The following is a 20,518-nucleotide window of genomic DNA, read 5'->3' as shown; positions in this document are numbered from 1 at the left end:
TGGCGGAGAGGAGGGTTTGGCCTCTGCGTGTCTGGATGTGCATGGCCGAGGGAGAAGCGGTAGGACCTGGTTAGGAGTGGCTGGCAGGAGGTGGGCACAAGGGACGCGTGGGGACAGTTCCTTGACACGCCTGCCCTGCCAAGAGGTGGCGGCACGCCTGGATCGGCCCCTGCTGGTTCAGATCAGGATGTTTGCTTCTGTTGTAGGAGTGCCCGCAGAGCCGTCTGTGGAGCCCACAGTGACCTCCAGCCCCTTCCAACACCCCAGACCTTTTCTGAATGTTTTCAATGAAAAATTTCAAGCAAACCACAACATGGAGAGGGTTTTATTGTAATGTCCCGTGCCTGCAGAGATTCTGTCCTTAGCGCTTCACTGCTCAGCCTCACGTCACTGCAACCTCGGGCCCCTTTCTTCCAGATACATTTCAGAGTAAATTGCAGGCATCTGTGTGCCTTCCCCAAAATGCATGTTGTTTACTAGAGCTCTTGCTTGTCTTCTGATGTAATATTCAAGTACATTGAAATGCACACTTCTTAAGTGTTCATTTGTTGCGTTTATTTTTTTTAAGTTTGTTTATTTTGAGAGAGAGAGAGCAAGCAAGCAAGAACGGAGGAGGGGCGAGAGAGAGGGAGAGAATTCCAGGCAGGCTCTGCACTGTCATTGCAGAGCGCAACGTAGGGCCCAAAGTCACAAAACGATGAGATTGGACGCTTAATGTACTGAGCCACCCAGGCAGCCCCATTTGCTGAGTTTGAACAGACATGTGCCTGAAAAATTCAGACTCTTGTCAAGATACAGAAGAATAGTATCATCACCCCCCACCTCCACCTGCATACTTTGAATTTAAATTTTTTAGCCATTTATTTTTTTTCATTTGACATCATTTCAGACTTTAAAATTGTTCCAAAAGTAGCAGGTATGAAGAATTCCCATATGCTCCATGTGCTAACATCTTACATAACCACAGTCCAGGTCAGTGTTGACACGATGCTTTTCACAATATACAGACCCTATTTCCATTTTGCCCAGTTGTCACTAACGTCCTTTTTCCGCCCCAGGATCCTGCCCAGACTCACACCTGCACTTAGTTGCCTCCTCCCCAGTCTTGACCTTGACACTTTGGAAGACTACTGGCCATTAACTCTTTAGAAAGTCCCTCAGCTTGGATCTGTGTCGTGTTTTCTCAGTTAGATTTGAGTTTTGCCTTCCCGGGGCCTCTCACGAGGCAGTGCGTGGTGTGGGAATATTTTACCACTGCTGGTGGTGTTAACTTTGGTGTCTGGTCAGGGTGCTGTCTGCCAGGCTTCTTTGTGAAGTTACTGTCCTTCCCTTTGTGGTCAGTAAGTACATTTCAGGCAGACACTTGGGAACTATGTAAATACCCTGTTTCTCATTATACTTTAATCTTTTCTAGCATCCATTCGCAAGTCTTAAACAATTATTACTGTGGTTTTGAGGAAACAGTGATCCCCCCCCCCCCAAAAAAAAAAAAAAAAAAAAAAAACAGAACATTTCTTTTACATGTATGGTTTCTGAACAGAGTCCGTTTTCTACTCATGGATATTTTATTCTACAGGCTATAATCTATTACTATTATTATTTTGTTCAAATTAAGATTTGCCTTTAGGATCCCTTTTGAGTTGGCTCCTGTGCCCTTTTGATATGACCCCATTTTTAATTTTTTTTTTTTTTTTGTTTATTCATCTTGAGAGAAAAATTTGTGGGGGAGGAGCAGAGAGAGGGAGGGAGAGAGCAAATCCTAAGCAGGCTCCACTCTGTCAGCACAGGGCCCGATGTGGGGCCTGAACCCACACAACTGCAAGATCATGACCTGAGCCGAAACCAAGAGTCCCAAGAGTCAGTCGCTCAACCAGCTGAGCCACCCAAGCACCCCAGACAGACCCCGTTATTTTTTTGAGCACTTCTTTACTTCCTGGCTCCTCAAGATGTTCCAGGATCATCTTGTACTTTTCCTCCTCCAGCCCTGGAATCAGCTGTTTCTCTAAAGAGCTCTGGTCCCTGTTTGGAGAATCCCATTTTTAAAAAAAATATATAGTCCTATCTCTGATCCTACAGTTAGGTTTCTGAACGGCTGTAAACTGTTATATGAGGTTCCAGAGTCTTAAAAAGACCGACTTTACAGACACCGCAGAAAGCAAGCAGAGGGCTGGAGGGCATGGTGACCGGACGCCTGCCCAATCCTTAAAATTAAAAGAAAGATGCCTGTCTAACCTGAAGGTCCAGGTTTTCTAGGATTAGAACTGTTTTGAGAACCCCATATAAAGCTAGGAGCCTCAGGGCTGCCTGGGCGGCTCAGTCAGTTAGGTCGACTCTTGATTTCGGCTCAGGTCATAAACCCCACAGTTTGAGGGTTTGAGCCCCGCATCAGGCTCCACACTGATAGCCCGGAGCCTGCTTGGGATTCTGTCTCTGTACCTCCCCCACTCCCACATGTATGCACACTCTCTCTCAAAATAAACTTAAAAAGAAGAGGCAGAATCTTAAAAAAAGAAAAAGAAAGAAAGAAAAAAAGCTGAGCACCTGAGATCCTTACCTCCTTGGCATTCTGAGTGTTGGAAATCTGGCTGCAGTGGTGACTGCACAGGTGAGAAATGAGAGCCCTCGTGCTGTGGAGCGGGTGCTACGAAGCAGCAGATGTCTACCTGTTGTCCCCCTTACAGCCATGTAAGGACCTGGGTTAAAGCCAGCAGTGGGACTAGGTGGTATCCTGAGTTCCTTTCCGGTGCTCAGAGGCCTGCAAACAACGTCACCTCTTTGCTCAGTAGCAGAGTGAACGTCTTGCGTGTCTGACTGTGTGAGGCATGTTGGCCAGATACGTTTTAGCAGGCATTGGTGACCCTGGAGGACAGAGCTGTAAAAAGGCGAGTGCCAAAAAGGACTGGCCAGTGCCCTGACCTCATTCCTCCAGGTGTGTGGAACTGCTGTGTCCCAGAAGAGCCATCTGTGAGGCTTGGGTGTCCTCTCTTGGCCATCAGAAGCCACCCTGCCACCTTGACCTGGCTTGTCATAGCAAACCTACATTGCCCATCAGTTTTTATTTAAACGTGTCGGTAGGCAATTGGTTTCTCTCCATCTCTGCTTATTTTCTAAATTGAAAGTTTTTATGAACTGGGGGAAAGGTTGGGTTTTGATGGTAGGATCTTTGGATGGTGGTTTGAGGGTCTGTCATTCTAGATGGTGTCCATGGTAATATGTTGAAAGCATAGGGCGAAAGAGATGAAGAACGGGCGGGTCGTGTGGTAAGAGCCATGTGGTTGGTCTTAACCCTCTGGAGAACTTCTCCTGGGAATGCTAAAGAGCCAGAGTTTGAGCCAGTGGTGGGCTAGTAGCGACCAAGCAGGGAAGTGCTGGGGCTTTCCTCAGGGGGTTGTGGGCCTCGTGCTGTCGTAGAAGTTGGAGGAGGACACGGGAGGGTGTCTGGCCAGCCGGGTGAACATGCCATGCACCCCTAAGATGAGACCCAGAAGAGCAGAGTCCATACCAAGTCCTCATCAGGGACCTCAAACAACTGTAAATACATGCACACCCAGCCCTGGAGCACCTAATACAATGAGCAAGTCCTGACACATGAAGGGGAAATAGACAACAATAGGTAAGAGTAGGGACTTCAGTACCCCCCTTGCAGCCACGGACAGATGATCCCCACAGAAAATGAGCAAGGCACTCTTGGAGTGGAAGCACACCAGGCACTTTTCTGTTTCCATCAGCAAGCAGCCGCTCTGAGTACAGCATGCCTAGAAAACCTAAGACATGAACTTTGACATCAGAAAGCTTACCTGCCTGGTCTTCAAAGAGCTCAATAAAAACGGAGGAATTGGGAAAACACGAAGAGAATAGTTGATGTAGCACAAGAGACTACAGGTCAAGAAGAGGCAAGGCTGTTGAAGGAGGCCGAGCTGGCCTGAGGGTGTATGTTTGTGGTGTAGAGCGGGGAGCTGTACTGGCCAGGTGGGCCGTGGGAGAGCCTGGACCTGACCTCACCTAGCACAGGTAGGAACTCCGGTAACAACGTGTGTTATATACTGTGCTTCCTGGGCTTTATACTTTTTCAAATTGAAATAAAAATTCTAAGAATAGATTTGCAATCCAAATACACATCTAACTATCCCCTTCCCTCTTTTTTAACCTCAGGTTGACCCCAAAGATTGGCTTTCCGTGGAGTGAAATCAGGAACATCTCTTTCAATGACAAAAAGTTTGTCATTAAGCCCATCGACAAGAAGGCTCCCGTAAGTTTCTATGGATTCTAGGCGAGGGGTTATGGTTTTCTTATAGCCAACTATGTTTTCCGGGTAACAGTCTGATTTCTCTGGGACAAGGAGCTGGTGATATTCAGGATCCCTTGTGTGGTACAGGGTAAACAAACTGCCAGCAGGTTACACTGAGGGTCAGGGACCCCTTGCATCATGTGACTGACCGCTACAGGAGAGGTGTGCTGGGGCCCAGGTGTCTGTCAAAAGCTAGCTGACTGTATCCCCTAAGTTTTCAAATGGTCTTCGTTCCTTATGAAGAAAAGGAGAGTTCTGAGTCATTGACCAAATGATAAGCATTTCACGAAATGTTGCATTTCTGGGCTTGTGAAATGTTCGTTTTCCTGGGGGAAAACCAACCTGCCTCCAGATGGTGTACTTGGGGTGGGGGCTCTCGTCGGCACCTCCCTGGAAGCCAGTTGGGGCACGAGTCTCAAGGGCCTGAGTTGGCTTTCTGAGCCATCTTTGCAATTTACCGCATTACGAAAAGTCACACCTGCATCCAGAGCACCGCGGGTCCTCCTGTCCCCCACCTACATTCTCTTCCGGGACTGTGCCCCTCTGCTTTTCTCCAAGCACCTTCTGCCCCCTCCAGTGCGCTTTATGCAGGTGCCTTCGCATTGGAGCTGATGTGGGAAGTGGGTCCTCGCAGAGATGAGGCTGGTGGGACACTCTTCCTGGGAGGACTTAGCTAGAAAAGGGACTTCATTTCCTGCAGTCTGAAGAGCGTAGACTGTTAACTAACAACCGCAAAGACTGGTGTGTGCGGGAAACGCATTCGGTTTTATCGGTGATTCTGCTAACGTGTAAGCTTTCAGCTATTTGGTGAGAAAATTTGAGACGTACATGCCGTAGTGTGACGGAATGAGTGAGGATTTTGTCTTCTAATCAGAAATCTGGTTCTTAAAACTGTCACTTAAAGGATTCTCTCATCCCGTGAGCCTGTTATGATTTTTACAGAACTGTAGATTGTAAAGGACTTTGTGTCTTGGTTACAGTGTTGGGCTTAGAGAGGCCAGCATGGGCTGTGGTCCAGGCCAGGGCGTCGGGAGCCTTTCTGGGCCGGGGCCCCGCTGGGCAACGAGTGACCCACGTGGAACAGTGAGCCGCGTTATTGTCCAACTGCCCCTCCCCACGTATCAGTTAGTCTGGCGTAAGTGAAAAACAGACGTCTTGACGCTGTTTGTGAAAGTATTTTCTCCTTTATTAAAAACGTTTCCTGCTGTTTGTAAACTCTTGACCCCCTACTCTGTGGGTAGTTGCCCAGTTATTTACAATTAAAACAGCATTTAATACAGAGTTGCGAGCTCCATGGTAACAGGCCACGTTAACATGCAGCATCGCAGCCCAAGGGTCACAGTGTCCCCATGTTACCATGGGCCCTGAGGTGGGGCAGTTGGGACAGTGAGAAGACCCTCAAGTCCTTGGGTAGGCTGCCATCTGCCCACAGGGTGGTGCTCAGTTTTCAAAACTGTTTAAAGAAGTTTGGCAGAAGCAAGAATACTGGACTGGACTACTTAAGGATTAGTGTGTGTGTGTGTGTGTGTGTGTGTGTGTGTGTGTGTGTTTGTGCGCGTGCACGCGCGTGCGTTTCTTAATTCGGCTTAAGTTTAGCTTTTGAAAACCTGAAGAATATTTCCTTTTTTTTTTATTAAACTTATTGTCAAATTGCTTTCCATACAATACCCAGTGCTCATCCCAGCGGGTGCCCCCCTCAATGCCCACCACCCACTTTCCCTTCTCCCCCACCCCCCATCAACCCTCAGTTCTCATTAGTTGAGTCTCTTATGGTTTGCCTCCCTCCTGAATATTTCCTGATCTTAAAATTCCAAGCAAAGGTTGAATCAGCTGAGCATACTTTTACTATATACTAGTTCTGTGTGGGGCCGCTGATTAAAGAAAAGGCGAGAGAAGCACTGGTTGGTGGCATACTGCGAGCAGGCTCTTGTAGGATTGTGCACACAGCATGGGGTTCCCGTCCTCATGGTCCACGTTCTAGTGCAAGAGACGGATGAAAACAAGTACTGTGCTTTCCGGCTGTGAATTCGACAGTGCGGTTATATTTAGTAACAAATCAGGGTGAGGGGACGGGGGACGGTGTGACCGCTCCAGGTGGTTGGGACTGCCTCACCAAGAAGGTCGACCTGGTCAGGCTCCTGTCCGGGGGGCGGGGGAGGGGGCAGGGGTTCCAGGTGAGGAGCTGGTTTGAGGGGACGCGTCCCTGTCCCCCTCTCCACCTCGCCAGGGTCGCTCTGCTCCTTCCTGCCTCTGCGGCACTGCCCGGCTTCTGGCCCCGTACTCAGGGCCGTAGAAAATCCCGTCGGCCCAGAAGACAGACAAGGAAACGCCAGAGGTCCGGGCTGGCTCGCTGGTGTGGCTTAGGATTCCTTTGCTGAGGCTGACTCGTGGGGGGCAGTTTCCGTGGCAGGCTCACAGACGAGCCACTGTCGCCCGGGCTCCTGGCGACCAGGCGTGTCCCTTCTAAAAAAGCTGGCTCTCCTCCTGCCGGCTGGGACACTGCAACGAGCACGAGAGTGCTCGGAGCCTGCCCCCTGCCCGGTCATCCTGCGGGGGCAGAGACCGGCTCTGCCTCCTTCAAAAAGGGCTTTTTGTCCCTGTGGCCTCATGGAAGAGTGAGGGCTCCGGCAGCTACCTGTTTAACTTAGGAAAACCGCCGTTTGCCCGGGAGCAGCTCTGCCCTCAGTCGAGGGTGGCCTCCTGGAGGCTCCTGGGGCTCCTCGCTTCACAGCTTTCCGGCTGCGTTTCCATCTCCTTCTCTTGTATCCTTAGGGACTTGGATCCGTTCCCTTGAACTCGCCTCATGCCTCGAGTTTCAGGTTTTAGGACGTCCGTTCTCTCCAGGGTTGGGAAAGTCCGCCCCAGGTCTAGTTGGTGTTGTGGTTTTGCATGAGGAGGCATGGGCTGGGTACTTGGATTTAGAAATCCTTAAATAAATACTGGTTTCAGTTTTTGTTTTTAACTTGAAGTCGGAAACCAGCCTCCTTCAAAGGCAGCGTAGGAAATTTCCTCTGCTCTCAGGCTGTGTGCAGAGCTTGACTCAGGGTCACCTGCCGCCTTGATGCTACCGCAGTTTCTGTCCCTTGACGTCTTTGTAAGGAGGAGTTGGTGCTAATCGGAGCTCCTTTGCAACGCTTAGCCACAGTCGACACCTTTTTGGGTAGCATGCCCGCGCGGCCCTAACAGAAGATCGTTTTCTCTTGTGTAACAGAGATAGGTGCGCGGTGAATACACCTGTTTCTCCCAGCTCTGCAGACACTCCCTGGGAAACCCGATGACTTCGTCACAAGTGTGTGGAAGCCCGAGGAGAGCCCCCCACCCCCGGGAACTCCGTGGGCTCTCGGGTTCAACATTACTGTCTTTCCAGCATTTCTGGCACAGATGAAAAAACAGAGAGGCTACATAGGGCCTTCGGGGGCGTGTTGCTCAGCTCAGTGGCATGTCCCTTCGGGTTGCAGAAGCTGCTGTGTCTTTGTTTCATCCACCCTTCCCCTGTTCCCGTTCCCCTGGTCAGAATCTGGATGCCAGGAGCCCCGTACTGAGAAGAGAAAGGGGGAAAAAGCGGAAGCAGACTGGCATTTAAAAACAACTTCTCACCAGAGTTTCTAAACCCTCTCTCCCCTCCCATCCCCTGCATTAATCACAGCAGTAGCTGGAGCTAGGAGGCGAAGTCGTGTGTCCTCCCTGTGGCACATCCCAGACTTCTGTGCTCATAGTCCTAACGTTCTTGGATGCTTTGTTTGGTCTGTTCTCTTCAAAAAGGTTCCACTTTCATAAGGCAACCAGCACTCTGTCTGAGCCTCTGTGTACCAGGCAACTCCTGTCCTGCCAGACCCCATTCTGAGTCCTGACAAACAGGATCTGAGTTAATCATCTCAGCAGTCCAGTTAGATTACTGTCCTCCCCACTGTGCAGCTGACGGTGTTCAGCCTCAGAGGAAATGACTCACTCAAGGTCACAGGCTCAGCCGTGGCAGCGCTGTGTAAACTCTAGCACCTGGTAAATATAGGTATTAGTTGGGTCCTTGAGACGGAGATGGATGAACACAGGCCTGCTGGCAAGGGAGGTGCCTGTCCAGTGGAAGATGGAGACCAATACAAGTCAGCCGAGGAAAGTGTGGATGACCCCTCAAGTGCAGGGGGCACGGGAGGGGTCGCAGAGACCGGAAATGATGGCTTCATGCCGTCTCCTGATGTGCCAGTACCCCTGGGTTTATGGGATTGGACAGTACTTCCCAAGTAGCAGAGATGCTTTGAGCAAATCTGTTTGGGGGCACGAAAGTGCAGTTCAGGTGAACAAGGGGTAGGCTGGAGCCAGAGCCAGAAGCCTCCACACACGCGTGCCCGGCCACGGCATTTGTACCTGGTCCTGGAGCTAAACAGGCTGGCGTCAGGCGTCCGGTAGTGACCCGATTGACAGCTGGTGGCAGTGTAGGAGGTGACGGTTGAGGCAGGGAGACAAGCCGCACCCCAGGCAAGACTTGGAGATGGTGGCTCTGGGGTTGCTGGGGATGGGTGTTACCTGCAGATCAGGCAGCACGGGAACCGGGGTGCTGGGTTTCCCAAGGCCGTAAGACCCCCTGCCCTAGAGAGGGGCTTCGTAGTCCAGCCAGAGGGGTTTCAGTGCGCGTGTACACCCGCAAAGACCACGCACACTTGCTGCCTTTGTTCCGGAGAATCCAAATCCGGTGACAGCAGGGACTTTCTGTCTGGCCACTTGTTGTCCCTGGCTTTTCCTTGAAGCCCCATCGTGGCCCCATTTGTCCTTTTGGAAAAGGTTATCCGGAACTTTGTGAAGTCGGGTGTGGAAGAAGACAGCCAGAGGAGGGAGCTCCCCCTGAGGGTCGGCCCTGTTCTGTTCTGTAGGACTTCGTGTTCTATGCCCCCCGCCTGCGAATTAACAAGCGGATCCTGCAGCTGTGCATGGGCAATCACGAGCTGTACATGCGCCGCAGGAAGCCCGACACCATCGAGGTGCAACAGATGAAGGCTCAGGCGCGGGAGGAGAAGCACCAGAAGCAGCTGGAGCGGTGAGCGGGAGGGAGGCCAGCCGGGCGGGGCGGCGTCTGCCTGGGCTCACTGCCCTCGGGACACCCGGGCCCTTCCCCATCGGAGGAGCCGCGGGCACCTCACCTGGCCAACGAGGGCGGAGCTGCCTCGCTGCGGGCCGGGCAGCGGGAGGGCCCCGGGGTGGTAGCGCCGGGGGTCGCTGCTGCCACGGCGGAGTCCCTTCCATTGGAGGGTGGTCCTGGACTGGGCACTGGTGACATGGCAAGTGCCTGCCAGCTCCTAGCCTTCCCGTGCCTCCCCCCCCCCCCCCCCCCCCCCGCCCCCCAACAGGCAGCAGCTGGAAACCGAGAAGAAGAGGAGAGAAACCGTGGAGAGAGAGAAGGAGCAGATGATGCGGGAGAAGGAGGAGCTGATGCTCAGGCTGCAGGACTTCGAGCAGAAAACCAAGAAGGCAGAGAAAGGTGGGTGTGTGCTGGGCACTTTTGCCGTAGGCCAGCGTCCCCACGGCGAGGGCCAGGTGGCCGGGCAGTACGCTCACAGCCAGGATGGTCTCCGGTGAACACGGCACCCACAGTAGAGGCTCGCGGACCAGAGCCGATGACGAGGGGTTGGATCGGATGGTTCTGTACGGTTCTAAGTGCTTTCTGCACATCATCCTTTTAAATTTCCATTCCTCACTCCTTTGGGGTTAGTCCTGAGTTACCCCGTTTTCCTGTTGAGGATGTTAAAGTTTAGCGGGTAAAACAGTTTGCCCAAGGTCACACGGCTAGTGACTGCCCAAACCATGCCACGTGGCCCTGGCCTGTCTTAGAAACTAAAACTTGGGCAGGCGGTGCGGTTTCTGCATTTGCCAGGAGAGCCTGGCCCTGGCCGGGAGGGAGAAACCCTGCGCAGCAGTTTCTGACCACGGTGAAGATGCCGATGTGCGCAGCAGGAACGCGCCCCAGAGTGCTTTTTCCCTTCGGTGTCTGTGGAAGCAGAGGCCCCGGTGCAGTGCTTTGTAGTCCGTGGGGTGGTTCCCGCCCCGGCCCCCATCCTGTGCCTCTGGGCTGGGAATTCGGGGCCCCTGGCCGAAGCCGTCGAGCAGTCCTGGGTCTGTGCCCTCTCTCCAGAACTCTCGGACCAGATTCAGAGAGCCCTGCAGCTGGAGGAGGAGAGGAAGCGTGCACAGGAGGAGGCAGAGCGCCTGGAGGCTGACCGCGTGGCCGCTCTGCGGGCCAAGGAGGAGCTGGAGCGGCAGGCGGCGGATCAGATAAAGAGCCAGGAGCAGCTGGTACGAGCTCCCTGAGTTTCACGAGGCTGAAGCACGGAGAGGCCGCCTCTGGGGATGACACAGTGACACCCGCTGTATCATCCGTCCTTTGTGTCCGTGGCCGGAAGACCCACCTGCTCGAGGGCTTTCAGCCCGGTGGTAGAGGCCGTCCCGGTGGGTGGACCTCGGGTGGTTCCACCGTGGTCGTCCGAGCGAGGCCTCGAGGACACAGTGGGCAGCAGCGGCCGGGGAGGAGGCGGGGACGAGGCTGAGTTGCCCACGGGGCCAGTTGCCAAAACGCGTGGCCGTCCGTCGGCAAGAGGGCTCTGGCCACAGGCCCCGCGGTAATCGGAGCTTCGTGCGCCCCGCCAGGCCGCGGAGCTGGCCGAGTACACCGCCAAGATCGCGCTCCTGGAGGAGGCCCGGCGGCGCAAGGAGGACGAGGTGGAGGAGTGGCAGCACAGGGTGAGTGCGCGCGCTCCGGGCTGGGGCTGGCGGCACACTCCCCCCCCCCCCCCCCCCCCCCCCCCCCCCCCCCCCCCCGGGGCGGGGCCCCCCCCCCCCCCCCCCCCGGGGGTGGGCTGGGTCTGCCCGGCAGGGAGCCTCGGGTTCACTTCCGCCCACCTTGCCATGCCCCCGCCCCCCGCCTCAGACCGTTCGGCCCCATCAGGCACCAGCTTCAGACACAGCTGCGTGGGTGCCCCTGGCAACGGGCCACCCAAGGCCTCCTGCCCTAGCGTATGCAGCGTGGCACCATGCAAAGGCCCAGGCTCAAGGTCTCAGGATGCAGGCAAGGGTCTCCACTCTGTTCCTCCCTGTGTGATAGGACAGGGGCCTGACCTCTCCAAGCCTCAGTTTCCTCGTTGCAGATCAGGACTAATAGCCAACCTGTGAGGTTGCTCTGAGGACCAGCCTGCAGGGGGTTGAATGAATTGTAGCTGTAACAGTAAGAACCATGTTCCGCTGCAGTGTCCGGGGAGCCGGTCTCTCCAGCTGGGAGTCCCCCACACCCAGCGGAAAAGCATGGTCCCCGGGGGAGCTTTGGATGTGGTTCCGTGTAGACATCTGCTGAGCTGTGACAGCCCCCCACACGGACCTCCCACTGTCCTTCCCTGGTGCCTCCCTCACCATTCGGCCCCCACGCCCCGAACCCAAGTTGCATGCAGATCTCCGGTCTTTAGGTTTTGGAGAAAGCACTCATTATAAGGTATTAAGTGGCAAAAGCTGATTTCAAACTAAGCTCATCTCCAGGGCTGGAGTGGCAGCAAGGTAGGCATGATTATTTGTACCGCCAAGAAGTTGCCGGAAGGTTTAGGGGTAATGGCAGGTAGGAAAGTGCTTGAACACAGTGCAGGCAGGCAGTGAGGAGCTTAATGAAGAGTGGCCACACCAGGAAGGAGAACAAAGCTGCACTCGAAAACACTATAGTGGCTTTTTCTGGTGGCTAGAGGGTTTCTTGTTTAGTAAGTTCCCTTTAAGAAACCTATACAATGAACATATTCTAGAATTAGGCACAGAAGAAAAGTATGGGGTTTTTAAAAAAATTTTTTTTAGTATTAATTTTAAGAGCGAGAATGCAAGTGGGGGAGGGGCAGAGAGAGGGAGACACAGAATCTGAAGCAGGCTCCAGGTTCTGAGCTGTCAGCACAGAGCCCGATGTGGGGCTCAAACTCATGAACCGTGAGATCATGACCTGAGCCAAAGCCGGATGCTCAACCAACTGAGCTACTTAGGCGCCTTAAGAAGCTATGGTTCTTAAAGTCGACCCCCTGGCATCAGTTTTTTTTGTGCCCTGGGCACGATTGAGAACTGCTCAGAGGATCTGGAGCCCCAGACTCGGGAAGAGGCTGGTCAGACCCTGCACAGGGACACGTGGTCCCCTCCTCCGCTCCGTGCCGCTTAGGCTCATGCACCCAGCCCGCCAGGGGAAGGGGAGGCGAGTGGCGAGACGAGGTGCAGAAGCCTTCGTTGGCTTAAGAAAAGGGGATTCTTCCAAAGATGGTCTAAACACGTGGTTCCACGTGACGAGTGGTCACCTGTGTCCCGACTGCTTTCAAAGGCCAAAGAAGCCCAGGATGACTTGGTGAAGACCAAGGAGGAGCTGCACCTGGTGATGACCGCCCCCCCGCCCCCGCCCCCCCCTGTCTACGAGCCGGTGAGCTACCACGTCCAGGACAGCCTGCAGGACGAGGGCGCAGAGCACACGGGCTACAGCGCCGAGCTCTCGAGCGAGGGCATCTTGGATGACCGCAACGAGGAGAAGCGCATCACCGAGGCCGAGAAGAACGAGCGGGTGCAGCGGCAGCTGATGGTGAGGGCAGCGGGCCGGGGGGTGCCCCTCCTCCTGTCTCCCAGGGTGGCGTGGGGGCTGTCCCCCCCCCACACCCACCTCTCCTGGTCGTGCCTGACCTGTGCCTGTGCTGCTTCACGTTGTAGACCCTGACCAACGAGCTGTCCCAGGCCAGGGACGAGAACAAGAGGACCCACAACGACATCATCCACAACGAGAACATGAGGCAAGGCCGGGACAAGTACAAGACGCTGCGTCAGATCCGGCAGGGCAACACCAAGCAGCGGATCGACGAGTTCGAGGCCATGTGAGGCCAGGACTGGGGTGGGGTGGGGCACAGGGGTGGGGCCTCACATCTGGGCTTTGTCGGGGGATCGCTGGCAGACTCCAGAGCTTGCATTTGTAGTTCTTTAAATCTAGAATTCTCCCCCACCCCCATCGAAGTCCAGTTAGTAGTTATGTCAGCGGGAATATTCTGGGGCTGGGATCAGTGGAAGCTTCCCTGGTTTATTTTTCCCAATTGTATCATTGTGCCAAACAGGCCTGGTTTCATTATTACTGTTATTGAATCACCTCCTGGTCTTTGCCTACAGCAGGACTGAATTAAGGAAAGATGCCTGTAAAGACAATGCTGGCATGTGTGATACGAGATTCCCTGTAATTAAAACCACATCGTGGCTTATATTCTGTGCCATACTTTTTTCTGTATTTGAAATTAGCTCAAGTTGATTTCTGATTTCTGTGAAGGATCCATCTTTGTATATTTGTTTTTTGAGGGGTGAAAATTATCTTGAAAACCGAGTCTAAAGCACTCACACACAGTGCACACACTGATTTTTCTTCCTCCCCTCCTCCAGTTCGGGATCAACAGGGAGGACACTCCAGTCTTAGATGAACTTTTGTTTTCTTGCTTAACAGAGGGCTACCCTGTTGGACTCACACCAATTAATGATCAGCTGTCGAGAATAGTATTTATATATGTGACAATATGGGTTTGTAACATTAGTTTTACAAAGGGAAAGTTTCATTCTGTATATTTTGTTACCTTTTACAGAATAAAAGAATTACACATTAAAAACCATGCAGGGGCGCCTGGGTGGCGCAGTCGGTTAAGCGTCCGACTTCAGCCAGGTCACGATCTCGCGGTCCGTGAGTTCGAGCCCCGCGTCAGGCTCTGGGCTGATGGCTCGGAGCCTGGAGCCTGTTTCCGATTCTGTGTCTCCCTCTCTCTGCCCCTCCCCCGTTCATGCTATGTCTCTCTCTGTCCCAAAAATAAAAAATGTTGAAAAAAAAATTAAAAAAAAAAATAAAAACCATGCAACCATGGCAGGTGATGTGACGTGAGGGCAGTGATGAGGTTGATTAACTGCTATAATCACATCTGTGAACATGACTTTTCACTCTGCTCTCTGTGCACGTAACGGACAATGCACGGCTTGGTTTTCTGTCCGAGCTTCTTGTTTGAAACCATGCACACATGCTGTTCGGATAATTCAGGCCCCAGCTATGAAGGGACTCTTCCAACCTGGTCCGGTCTCCGTTCCCACAAGGAGAACCTGTTCTGACCTACCGCTTCCTCGAAAAGTTGTTGAAATGCCAGGTCTCGCCACCGGTGCCCTGTCACGCTCAGCTGTGTCCTTTTCCTTTCCGGGCAAGAGTCCTGTGCAGATGAACCCCGCACCACAGATTGAGAAATAAAAAGATGTGCAAGGCAAGACGTGGCCGTGGGTGTGTACTTATGTGTCGGGGTGGGAGGGCCCTCGTCGGACTCTGCATCCGAGCGGCCCTGGGGGCCGTGCTCTCCAGACCTGCTGCTGCCCCTCGGGTGCACCCTGGCGCTTACCGAGCCGAAACGGGGGTCCCCTCGGCACTCCCCGGGGCAGCCTGATCTGCCTCCGCGAGGGACCTAACACCCGCCAGGGCTCTTAAAGTTTCTTTCAAATGCATAGGCCATAAGTTTCACTCTTTGATAAGCACCGGGGGACAGAGGGGAGTGTTGACCATTTATTGAAATCGGACCATTTCCACACGTCAGCATAAAACCAACCCGAGACTCATGTTTATACCATCAGCCATTGAACATAAATACACGTGGGGGTGTGGAGGAATGTTCTCGCTACAGCTGCAGCCAGCGAGTGTCCACAGCCACGCGTCCAGCCACCTTCTGGCATGCGGCACTCGAGACTCCCACTGCAGACTAGAACCTTGGCTTCAGTGAAGAATGAGGGTCAGGTCTGTCCACAGATTGGGGCTGGAAAGAACTTGCTGCCATTGAAGCTCTGACTGAGAGCATGAGTCCACACCGCCAGCTGCGTCTTCCTCTGCGATGGCAGTGAGGTGACAAATCAGTAATGGGGGGGGGGGGGACGAGACATGCCCCCCTCCCCGCCCCCTTCCCGGCTTTTTTTTTTTTTTGGGGGGGGGGGGGGGGGGGGGGGGAGAGCCCCAAGCAAGCTCCGTGCTGCCAGCGCAGAGCCCAGCGTGAGGCTCGAACCCACGAACCGTGAGATCGTGACCTGAGCCAAAATCAAGAGCCAGACACTTTACCGACTGACCCACCCAGGCGCCTCACCTTGGCTTTTTAAAAAGGACAATCGAGGCACCTGGGTGGCTCAGTCAGTTAAGCATTCGACTGGCTGTCAGCACAGAGCCTGCTTCAGATTCTCTGTCCCCTTCCCTGCCCCTCCCCCATTCAGGCTCTTACTCTAAAAAGTATTTTAAAAAGCTGAAGACAAACCTCTTAAAGTGTTTTTCACCTCAAGACCATATGAAAATGCCAACCACTGGTGAGGAAGGGCAAGACCACCTCTTCCCCGATACGAAACTCAGAACGCGCTCGGGCCTCCCTTCCTAAATCCTGTGCGGACTTCAGAGCCCAAAGCTGCTTTCTTTCCCATAGTTTGAAAGGAGGGGACGCGTTTGGTGGGTTGGCTCTTTGAGGTGAGTGGACGGTCTTAATACATTACTGTGGCTGTGGATCGAGGGGAGGGGGTGTCCCAGACTAGGAGCCAGGTTTGCAGACAGAAAGGAATCCCGACGGGAAGGGGGTGTGCCTTGAACAATGTTCCTTTCAAAACAGTAATCGATTGAACGATGATTCTGGTTTGTCTTCAGAGGGCCTCAGGGGGAGGGGGGGCTCTGGAGATGGGTGCAGGTGTCTCTGGTTGGCACAGTGTTTGAGGGGCACTACTTACTGGTGGGCAGGGGCCAGGGTGTGTGAGCCCTCTGCACCAAGGGCCGCCTCCCCCACAAAGCCAGCAGCACCCCAGCCCAGCAACACCGAGGAGCATCACCCTTTCGTCCCACTCTTCCTGAGCTACTTTGAGTCGCCATTTGTTTGGATTAAGGTATTTTCCCGTAAGAAAATAATCCTTTTATGATGGACACCACAAACAAAAGCCAGTACTGTTCCCAGCCCATTTTGAAGCCTATCATTTTCGTGTCGTTAGCACATCTACATCTGATCTAAATTGTTGAAATGCTTCTCTATCAGAGCTCAGTTGTAGAGTAAGAACTAGACGTGGCCATCTCCTTAATTACGGTGAGTTAGGCCATTTCCAAGTCCGTCAAATCACCTGTCATCATGGAAGCACGATTGCCCTTTCAGTGGTAACCACATAAGACAGTCGCTAAGGATAAACCGTGCTGCTTAGGCCCAATAAATACCTCGGACGGACTTACTGGAACCAAGCCTGGCTGCCCCCAGCAAGCGGTCGTTCACACCAAAGATGGCCTGGTCCCAGACGGTTAACTCCAGGCTGGACTGCCTCAGCTGAGAAGGGCTTACGCCACTGAACGTGAAGGAGTGCTTCCACTGGGGGCAAGCTTGCTTCTTGACGACTGGGGACTTGAGCTTCAGCTTGTGTTGGTCTGGCAGAGTGAGGCAGCTGCAGGAGAGAGAGAGAGAGACCCTGACTCTGCAGTTCCTGTCCTGCCCGGCTTCCGCCCCTAGTGCCCTCCGGAAGGGCTAAATCCACCACAAAAGAAAAATTCCAAGCCGGGAACCCGGATGGGAATCGCAAGATTGGCCATGTGACCTCTTGTTAGGATGTTCCGGATTTAGGGCTAAAGTCTGCTCCAGACGCTAAGGGTAATTGGGATTCCAGGCCACTCGGCCCCTCATCGTAATCCCCCCTCCTCGGTAATGCCTACCACCAGGCAAAGCAGGGCTTTAGACCTGCTACCCAGGGACGGGGACTCCACGCACACATTCTCTCCCCTTAACCCTGTTCTCAGGAAGTAAATGCAGAAGGGCCACATAAGTCGCCCAAGGCCATATGTTATGTGGCAGCCTGAGGATAGGAACTCAGCACTGTCTTGAAGCCCCCATTTTTCCATTATGTCACTGGGGACGAAGCAATTCTGTATAGTAATTAATGGTGTTGCTTTACTTTTAGAGACACCGGCACACCTGTAGTGGATAAGGATGAAATAAACAGACTCCATCTTCTTGTTAATCCAGGAGGAGACGCTAAGCTGAGGGAACGTGTGCCAAACGCACTGCTTTTTTCCAAGCTCTGTTTCAGCCAGGAAAGGCTGACTTTCTGATGCAATTATATGAACCAGTAAGATCTGGGTTTGGGGTTAAAATGCAGTGTTCCAGATCTAGCCTCCACACGGCCAGATCCCCTGAGTTCTGGCAATCGGAGTCTTTAACACAGTGTCGGATTTTCCCAGGAAAGCTCAAATACAAATTCAAAATGGCTTGCCCTTTCTGGTGTTTCCTGTAGCTTCCGGGAATCGGTAAATGATGGTTGATTAAATAGAATACTTACCCCTTAACAAAGGAGTTTAGGGTACCATCTGACCGCACGGGTAAATTCTTGGCTCCCAGCACGACCAGACAAAGCTGACCATTAGGGGATGGCCCATCTCCCGTCCCTGGAAGGAAAGCAGCATTTGCTGTGAGCCCCACTTCTGCACGTGGCACACAATACCACGTAGCACCCCAAAACCGACAGCAAGAGGACGTTAGAGCCCTGAGGCCCCAAGGGAGCAGACGGGAAGAGGAGGACATCCACTGGGGGAAGGCTCTGCTGGCCTTGTTCACATGCTGTCCCACTGCAAGGCCAGCGTGGCGACAGGATGGAGGGATCACCCAAATCCAAGAATGGAAGCTGCAAAGATAGTAAAGAGGGACCCAAGGAGAGGAAGGCTGTAGGGGTTTCGGTCTAGCTGCAGGGGGTGGTTTGGGGGGGGATGTGGGGGCCCCAAGACCTCTCTTCTAGGGGGTTGGCCTGCTGGTGGCCCTGTGAGCTCTGGCCACAGACCTTCCTCTTCCAGGCAAGTAAGAGGTCACTAAACGCATCATGGGATCACGCGTTCCCTCGTCCCCCTCACCCTCCTCTCTTCCATAAGCCCCACTTTATTTCACTTAAATCTCCTGTAAGCACCTCAAGCGCCTGCCCCTGATCCCTTATCTTGCTGGGCAATAGCTCCCTGCTTGGGAGCCGGTGCGCATTCACGAAGAGCCTTGTAGGCCCCAGCGCCTTGAGATGTGCTCTTGGTTCTCCTAAGGAGCCACGCTCCCAACCTACGTGCAGGCTGTCAGGGGAACATTCCCTGTTCCAGACAGCTGGCAGCGGGGTGGTTTGCACCAGGGGGACTGTCCAGACCACCAGCCCCCTGGGAGGAAAGCCCCAGGGCTGGTGTCCTCAGAGCCTCGCAAAGTGGACATCAAAGGCGCGGTGGCCTCTTTGGCCCCTCATTTCCGTTCCAAGTCATAGGTTCCAAGAACCCACTCCCCAGGCTGAGTTTCGCAGATCCTGGAAAGTCACTGGAGCATTGCAGGCTCAGCGGGTGGCAGAAAAGGAAATCGTCACCCCACCTGTTGCTCTGGAGACAGCGACACAGTGACAGATGAACATTCGTGGGGCTGGAGGCCACCTACCTTCTTGGGCCTCTTTGAGCTTTCTGGGCCCCGCAGGGAAGACCAGTTTGGCCCGGACTGCAAGTTCTCCATTATTTGGAAGAATGCTGTCTTCATGTTTCTCTGCCTGGGGAGAGAGACAGAAGCATAGGCAGGATTTCTCAGCCCCCAGAACTTTCTGGGCTCCTCTAATTATCCCCCTTCCCCACTAGCCTCACCCCTGCAAAGCCTCTGCAGGTTGGGGAGTGCCCTGGGGTGGAGTGGACATGCCCATGGCGGGACTGGTCCTTCCTGCCTTTGTGGGGACTCTCCATTCCCACTCCACTGCCCTGAGCACACTCCCCTGCATACCCGGTGGCTTCTCTGGTCTGGAGTGATTTTGCCAGACTACAAGCCAATCCTATCTTTAACCCTGAGGGGCAGAGGAAGGGTCTAGATTCATCCCACTGCAAGAGGAACGGTTGCCCAGGACAAGGACTCCTAGGAGAGGGTGGGGCCAGCCCCTGTCTACACTGGCCTCTAGGTCTCCTGGCTGACTCACGAGCAGGCAGCTGGCCCTCAGGTGCCAAATGAGATAAAGCTGCCTCCACCCTCACTTTCCGGAAACCTGCACTAATGGGGCAGGCCTGTGAGCAGGACCCTCCCAATCCAGCAGGGTGAGCTGGGGTGGGGGAGGGGTGGCACTATTAGCTGGTATTAGGAGGGACGTCTTTTAGCCTGGCACCTTCTCTTCCCACCAGCCTTGGTGGCGGCTAGTCTTGTCCCTAAGCAAGGGGTCCTAGAGGGAAAAGACAGGCAGGGCACCCAAGTACAGAATCCTGGGGGAAAGCATGTCTGGCAGGGAGAATCAAGGAAGCCTTCATGGAGGAGGTGGGATTTCAGCTAAGTCTTAGGCAGACCTTGGACAGGAGAAAGCATTCCAAGCAGACCTCCCAAGTGGATGTCTGAGGACAAACTAGGCTCTGAGAAGGGTGAGCGTAAGGTGCCAGGATGTAGATACCAAGCTGAGCAGAGCAGCACAGGGAGCAGGTGGCTGGAGACCCTTGCGGTTTGACCGGACTGAAGCCGGGAATCAGAGAGATGGCGAATCAGCCTCCCTGGCTTCTGAGAGGAAACAGCACACAGGACCTGCCCCGGCCTGGTAGAAACTCAGCCTCACTGCCAGACTTTGGGGCAATTGGCACACCTGTTGTCATTTCTTAGATGACAGGGCCCCACACTCCTCCCCTATGACCTCATCCGTACCCTCTCCCAACCTTGGATCTTGGCACAGAAAGTAAAAAGCAGCTGCCCGGAAAGGTGAACCTCTCTCCCCTGGCTCTCCTCTTACCTGCGTGGCCTGTGAGCAGACCCCTAAATCTATCAGCTCCTCCTCTCCTGGCCTCCCCGGCACCCCGCCCTGAAATCCCTGCTGGTCAGGGCAGCCCTGGCCCTGCCTAGAGCATCTGGCCCAGCTTTTTTCAGCTATTACTGTTCTGGGAGTTCCTGGGTCGGGCATCTAGAAACAATACCTCACAGCCTGCATGACAGGGGGCGGTCTGACTGGTGCAGGCAGTGGACTCTGGCTACAGCAGCAGGGAGCCAAGGGCTCCCCTGCTGAAACCAAGTGATCCCGAATTCAGGGGCAGCATGTGGCCCGCAGGGGAGGCCTCAACCCCGAGACCTGACCCAGGCTGCTGTTTGGGCTACTCTGAGGAAGGGGTTCTCGGGTACTTGGCACAAACCTGAGCAGGTAAAGATCCCTCAGCCCAACCCCACCCCGGAGATCGCAATATGAAGCCTCTCCTCCGTGGGACGTTCCTATCTAAGA

The 20,518-nt window shown here is 53.9% G+C and overlaps 2 protein-coding genes across 7 annotated transcripts in view; one reads left to right on the top strand and one right to left on the bottom strand.

Annotated features, from left to right (window-relative positions):
* The window catches only part of EZR (ezrin), a 49,959-nt gene extending 36,438 nt beyond the window's left edge, over nucleotides 1-13,521 (top strand). For both annotated transcript variants that reach the window (XM_049654523.1, XM_049654524.1), the window contains 7 exons: nucleotides 4,153-4,249; nucleotides 9,154-9,317; nucleotides 9,628-9,758; nucleotides 10,410-10,570; nucleotides 10,922-11,014; nucleotides 12,609-12,860; nucleotides 12,986-13,521. In XM_049654523.1, coding sequence (XP_049510480.1) covers nucleotides 4,153-4,249; nucleotides 9,154-9,317; nucleotides 9,628-9,758; nucleotides 10,410-10,570; nucleotides 10,922-11,014; nucleotides 12,609-12,860; nucleotides 12,986-13,150 — 1,063 coding nt within the window. In that variant the 3' untranslated portion in view covers nucleotides 13,151-13,521. The remainder of the gene's footprint in view (nucleotides 1-4,152; nucleotides 4,250-9,153; nucleotides 9,318-9,627; nucleotides 9,759-10,409; nucleotides 10,571-10,921; nucleotides 11,015-12,608; nucleotides 12,861-12,985) is intronic.
* A 1,309-nt stretch (nucleotides 13,522-14,830) lies between these two features.
* SYTL3 (synaptotagmin like 3) overlaps nucleotides 14,831-20,518 on the bottom strand; it is a 97,319-nt gene continuing 91,631 nt past the window's right edge. For 4 of the 5 annotated variants that reach the window (XM_049654521.1, XM_049654518.1, XM_049654519.1 and 1 more), the window contains 4 exons: nucleotides 18,730-18,835; nucleotides 17,615-17,720; nucleotides 16,506-16,726; nucleotides 14,831-15,160 (listed from right to left, as the gene is read on the bottom strand). In XM_049654521.1, coding sequence (XP_049510478.1) covers nucleotides 15,051-15,160; nucleotides 16,506-16,726; nucleotides 17,615-17,720; nucleotides 18,730-18,835 — 543 coding nt within the window. In that variant the 3' untranslated portion in view covers nucleotides 14,831-15,050. The remainder of the gene's footprint in view (nucleotides 15,161-16,505; nucleotides 16,727-17,614; nucleotides 17,721-18,729; nucleotides 18,836-20,518) is intronic. The other variant, XM_049654522.1, reaches the window with a different exon arrangement.

Source organism: Panthera uncia (genome assembly GCF_023721935.1).
Source record: "Panthera uncia isolate 11264 chromosome B2 unlocalized genomic scaffold, Puncia_PCG_1.0 HiC_scaffold_24, whole genome shotgun sequence".
Classification (NCBI taxonomy): Eukaryota; Metazoa; Chordata; class Mammalia; order Carnivora; family Felidae; genus Panthera; species Panthera uncia.
The sequence above is the reverse complement of the archived record's forward strand: the minus strand, read 5'-3'. Positions and strand labels throughout refer to the sequence as shown.